Source organism: Gastrolobium bilobum, unplaced genomic scaffold (assembly GCF_033153095.1).
Source record: "Gastrolobium bilobum isolate Gb01-03AN ecotype WA unplaced genomic scaffold, APGP_CSIRO_Gbil_v1 utg14708, whole genome shotgun sequence".
NCBI classification, from domain to species: Eukaryota; Viridiplantae; Streptophyta; class Magnoliopsida; order Fabales; family Fabaceae; genus Gastrolobium; species Gastrolobium bilobum.
This window is the reverse complement of record NW_026898255.1, coordinates 111894-117893: the sequence shown is the minus strand read 5'-3', so window position 1 is coordinate 117893 and position 6000 is coordinate 111894. Positions and strand designations below refer to the sequence as shown.

Here is a 6000-nt window from a genome sequence, read left to right as displayed (position 1 = left end):
TCATTTTAACTGTAGTGATGTGATTTTGATAACCTCTCGATCTACTTTAAATTGTTTATAATTCAGCGTGGATCGATATTATAATGCTCAAGAGAATATTGAAATAGTAAAACAAATTGAGTCGCATTCAAATTAGACGAGATTTCGCTAGGTGTTTTGTGCAAATTGGAAGAGATTAATTTTGTCCAAATTGGGTGAAATTAAGTGTACAGTAATCCTAAACTGGAAGAACATGCCACACAGAAAGTTCTCAACGGAAGGAAGGATGGATAGGAGGATAGGAGAGAGTGATGGACCTACGATGGCAGAGAAAGTTCTGGAGGAGCAAAGTGGTTCTAGCTCTTTAGGAGAGGCGGTGGCAGTGAACTCCTTGTTGAAAGCCTCGGGTGAGAAGGTCCTGTTCGAGGGGTGCGTGGGGAGCCTAGCAGCTAAGGAGGAGCCGTTACCTGTAGGCGTGAAGGGAATAAAAGCTATTTCCTATAAGGATAAGCTCCTGCAACTAAAAGGCAGTGGGTATATCCCTGACTCGGTGGAAGATAGTTGGATGACACTCTTTAACAGGGATGAAGAGGGCATCTACCTCGATGAAGAGAGTGATAAGGATGTTGAGAAAGATCCTCTTTGCCTAGCGTACCAGCTTTCTAAGGAGATGCACCAGGAAGACTGTAAGAAGTGGAGGCTCTCCCTCATTATCAAATTGCTAGGTAAAAGGTTGGGGACCAGATTCCTCATGACCAGACTCCAAAGTTTGTGGAACCTTGTGGGGACCTTCGAGCTGATAGAGATGGACAACGGGTTCCTCCTTATCAAGTTTCAGGATCAAAGGGACTATGTCCACGTCTTGCAGGAGGGTCCCTGGGTAGTTATCAGTCACTACGTTGTGATGCAGAGGTGGCGACCTATGTTTGATCCTTACAATGAAACGGTCAAGAAGCTGGAAGTGTGGCTTAGGATTCCTGGTTTACCGATTGAACTCTTTTCTTCACACCATCTTTGGAAAATAGGGAATATTTTCGGTAAGACTCTGAAGGTGGACAGAAACTCCCTCAGAGCCTCGGACAGTAAGGCTGGGGTAGTTACAGAGAAAGCTAGATTCACCCGAATCTATGTTGAGCTCGACCTTGGGAAGAGCCTGGTCTTAAAGTTTACGATTGGCTCTAGAATTTTCATGGTTGGCTATGAAGGTTTGCACCAAGTTTATTTTTCCTATGGCCAATATGGTCATAAGAAGGACGCCTGTGTAGTGGGAGCCCCCACCCCTGGGTTTGTAGCATGTGATGCCTAGGCTCCAACTACGTCTAACATCCCAGAAACTGCCAGTGTGGTGCACCCCATTCATGTCCAGGCCCCCAAACAGATGGACGAGGCCTTCGAGCCATGGATGGTCATCCAGAAACCGGCAGGAGATAGACGTGCAAGAGCCATTCCGGTGAGGGCTAACGACGAGAGGATGGGGACGATACCAGGTACGAATCCCAATGATCAATCTGGAATTACTTCCTTAAGTTCTGACATGCAGCATGTGACAGAGGTTACTGGGATGAGATCCGCTGCGGGATTATCAGCATTTGAGGAACCTGCTATCCTGGTGAGTAATGCTGGGGGAAAGAAGATATCCATTTCCTCTAAGTTGACTCCTCGTAAAGCTACATGTGGACAACAAGGGTCTTCAAAATCCTTGGAAGCATTGAAAAGTAAAAAGCCTACCACCACCAATAAGAGGCCTTTGTCTCCTGGAGTGCGTCCCTCCACCATGCAACTTACTTTACGTGGTACTCCTAGCTGAACCAGAAAAGGGGCAGCTAAACCCAATGTCGTTTTGGTGCTACGTGACGAAGCTAACCAAGATTAGATCAGGCGAGATGCGAGTTACGAGGCTCAGGTGGGCCAGGGTCCTAAAGTTGTTGAAGCACAAACCCTTCGTAACTCTATTCCCCAAGCACAGGATGGTGTGGCTGTTGATCACGTCCCCTCAGCGACAGGAGGGGTTTCTACCTACCATTCTTGATTGTTGGGCCAGGCCCAACGTGTCACTTTTCTGTAATTGTTTATTTTTTATGATTTTTAGTTCATGGAATATCAGAGGGGTTGGTAAGAAGTGCTTACCTCCCTTAATTCGTGATCTGAAATTTAAATTCAGCATTAAGGTCCTGGCCTTATTAGAAACTAAAGTGAAAGGTGATAAAACGCGTACTGTAGCTAAAATATTTGGCTTTAATCGTTTCTTTATTCAGGATGTGTTGGGTCTATCTGGCGGTATTTGGTTACTCTGAGACGATTTTGACGTGTCTGTCCAGTTCTCAGCTCGTCACAGCAGATGGTCCACACTAAGATTAGCTACTCCAGTTCTCCCAAGGTTGATTTAGTCACCTTTGTTTATGAAAGTCCTCGCATCTTGGAGCGAAGAAGTCTGTGGGCGGATCTTTGCACCCTCTCCTCTTCTGTTTCTGACCCTTGGGTCATTCTTGGGGACTTTAACACCGTTTTTTCCTCTACAGAGAAGGTTGGGGGCAGAGAAATTTGCTGGAGAAGTGTCCAAGACTTTAAGCAGTGCCTTCTTTCTTGTGATCTTAGTGACATTGGTTTTAAAGGCCCTTCTTTTACCTGGAAGAGGGGTCAACTCCAAGAGCGCCTGGACAGGACATGTGCAAATGAATCTTGGAATCTGGCTTGGCCTAACAGCATTCTTAATCATCTGCCATTTTTCTGCTCTGATCATAGACCCTTGCTCCTTGTTAATGAGCCTCATTTGGTGCAGCCTAGAAACTCTAAACCTTTTCGTTTTCTTGCAGGGTGGTTACTTTCTGATGACTTTAGTAATATTGTTAATAGTTGTTGGGGGGTTGATGTGGGTTGGTGTCAAGCCAGGAATAACTTTGAGCTTTCTGTCTCAGATTGGCATCACGATATCTTTTTAGCCAAGACCAAAGAGAAGAATAGACTGTATGCGCGGCTGAGGGGTTTGGACCTCCATCTTCAGAATCACCCGAACAGTAGTTTGTTGTTCCTGCAGAATAAGCTTTGGAGAGAGCTTGAAGTTATCCTTATCCAAGAGGAGTTAACATGGAACCAAAGGTCCAGGTGCAGTGGGTTGAAATATGGGGATAAAAATACCAAATTCTTCCATGCCTCCACGATTTCCAAGAGACGCAGAAACAAGGTCACGACTTTGAAAAATGATGAAGGGTGCTGGGTTAGTGAGGCTGAGGATCTCATCAACCTTGCGACGTCTTATTATTTTAATTTATACTCTGAGGATATTCGAGAGAGACAGGCCTTTCCTGTGAGGAACATGTTCCCTATGATTGAACACAGTAGGAAAGAGAGGTTGAGCATAGTTCTTATGGACGACGAAATCAGAAAGGTTGTCTTCGGCATGGGAAAGTTCAAAGCGCCCGGCCCGGGTGGTATTAATGCGATATTTCTGCAGTCCCAGTGGAAGGCTGTGGGCGATTCCATTTGTAGACTTATCAAGTCCTTCTTTTCTGATCATACTCGGGTTCAGGAGGTAAACCACACCCTTATTTGCCTCATCCCTAGGTCAGAATGCCCTGAATCCATTACAAATTTCCGGCCCATTAGTTTGTGCAATGTATCTTATAAGATTTTAACTAAGTTGATAGTGAATCGCCTCAAGGATCTTATGCCTTCCTGGATAGCCCCTAACCAATGTAGTTTTCTCTCCGGCAGGCATAGTTCTGACAATATTGTCATTGCGCAGGAAGCTATCCACTCCATGAGGAATACAAGAGGTGCTAAGGGTTGGATGGAAATCAAGCTGGACCTGGAGAAAGCTTATGATCGCCTCAATTGGCAGTTTATCCATGATACCCTCATGGAATTGGGTTTACCTGATAATCTGATCAGGATTATTGATTGCTGTGTCTCAACCTCCACGATGAACCTTCTCTGGAATGGTTGTACCACTTTCGATTTCAAACCAACCAGAGGCAATAGGCAAGGGGATCCTTTATCCCCTTACCTATTTGTTTTGTGTGTTGAAAGATTGGGCCATTTAATTAATAAAGCTGCGCAAGCTGGTCGTTGGAAGTCGATTGCTCTTGGTAGAAAGGGTCCCCCTATCTCCCATTTATTTTTCGTAGATGATATCTTGCTTTTCTCCGTAGCCTCCTGTGATCAAGCCAGGACTATTAGTCAAATTCTTCATTGCTTCTGTGATGCGTCTGGCCAAAAGGTGAGTGAGAATAAAACCAGAGTATTTTTTCGAAGAATGTCTGCATTAGTAGAAGAGAGGAGATCTGTAACGTGCTCGGATTCAGGGTTACAGGGAACCTTGGAAAGTACCTGGGTATCCCTCTTCATCATAGTAGGGTGTCCAGGATCTCCTTCTCCCATATTTTGGATAGGGTGAGCTGTAAACTTAACTCCTGGAACGTCTCCTCTCTCTCGTTGGCAGGTAGGGTCACCTTAGCCACTTCTGTGCTAGCGGCTCTACCCACCTATTCCATGCAAACTTCTGTCCTTCCTTCTTAGATCTGTGATGAAGTGGAGAAACATACGAAAAGCTTTGTATGGGGCTCTTCGGAGAATCGCAGGAGGATGCATCTTGTTAATTGGGATAGGGTTTGCTCTCCCAAGGAGGAAGGGGGGCTGAGTCTGAGGTCTCTTCAATCTTTCAATAAGGCCTTTATCATGAAGCTTGGCCATGGGCTTCTTACCAACATTGATGCTTTATGGGACAGAGAACTTCGGAGTAAGTACGAGGTCGGTGAGGACTTGATTCCATCCCTATCCTATAGGAGCAACGTGTCGAATTTGTGGAGGGGTATCACGAATACTTGGTCTAATGTTCAGGCGGGTTCAAGAATCCTTGTCGGTGATGGGAATAAAGCTAAATTCTGGACTGACCGTTGGCTCCCCAATATAGGTCCTCTCCCATCCATTATTAATGCCCCCATTCCTGAGGACTCTCTGGCCTGGAAGGTGGCTGATTGTGCTACAAATTCGGGGTCTTGGGACTGGGGTAAATTTCAACACTTGCTTCCTGGGCACATCCTTGATCTTATTGCTGGTTTGATGCCTCCTCAGCCTGAGAATGGCAATGACAGGGTTATCTGGGATCTTTCTAAGGATGGGAGCTTTCAAGTTAGCTCTGCTTATAAGCTTCTTCGTCCCCAATCCCCATCTGCTGTTCGATTCACTTGGAAGCTTGCTTGGGATTGGGAGGGCCCCCATAGAGTGAAGATGTTCCTCTGGCTCCTTATTGGAGAAAGTTTGATGACCAACTCCCTCAGATACAAGCACCATTTATCCTCATCTGATGTGTGCCCAAGATGTGGTAGCCCTTGTGAAGATAACTTCCATATCTTTCTGAGTTGCAACTGGGTCAGACCTATCTGGACGTGTCTTGGTGACTCTCATTTCTACCTTAACAACTCTATCCCTACCTTCCATGAATGGTTGAAGTCCAACCTTTCTGTTTCCGGAAGGAAAAATTCAGCCTCAAACTGGCCTAAACTGTTTGGGGTCACCTGTTGACTCATTCTTGGCTGTGATAATTCCTTCCTAGCTGAACTGTGGGGCTTGTTTGTAGGGCTGGATCTCGCTTGGGAGAGGAGGTTTCCAAAGCTATGGGTGGAGTGTGATTCTCTATCTGTTATCTAACTTGTCTCCAAAGGTTGTGTGGCCCATAACCCTTTGTCCTCGCTCGTTAAAAAGATTCAGACCCTCTTGAGTAATCCTTGGGAGATCAAGTTTTCTCATACTTTTAGGGAGGGGAACTTAGTTGCTGACCGTTTGGTAGCAGAGGCCCTTCTGCAGGGTTGGGAGACCTCCATCTACGATGACCCTCCCCCTTTTTGTTTTTCGCTGTTGTTGAATGACCTTACACGTGCTGCTGCCCCTAGATGGGTCCCTAGCTAGTTTCTTTTGTTTGTTTTATTTTCCTTGTTTTCCAAAAAAATATATATATTCTTTTTGATTAAATAAAAAGGCTATGGTCTCTAAGAAATTTAAAATGGATCCATTTAGTTGAAATCG

General features: G+C 45.3%; 1 protein-coding gene across 1 annotated transcript; it reads left to right on the top strand.

Annotated features, from left to right (window-relative positions):
- The first annotated feature begins 301 nt into the window (after positions 1–301).
- Positions 302–1285, top strand: LOC133314245 (uncharacterized). The gene has a single exon (XM_061515682.1). The coding sequence runs from the start codon at positions 302–304 to the stop codon at positions 1283–1285; it is 984 nt and encodes a 327-aa protein (XP_061371666.1).
- The last annotated feature ends 4715 nt before the right edge of the window (positions 1286–6000 follow it).

Excerpts from the sequence above, each read along its gene's own strand:
- LOC133314245 (XM_061515682.1), top strand. The coding sequence starts at position 302 with ATGGCAGAGAAAGTTCTGGAGGAGCAAAGTGGTTCTAGCTCTTTAGGA.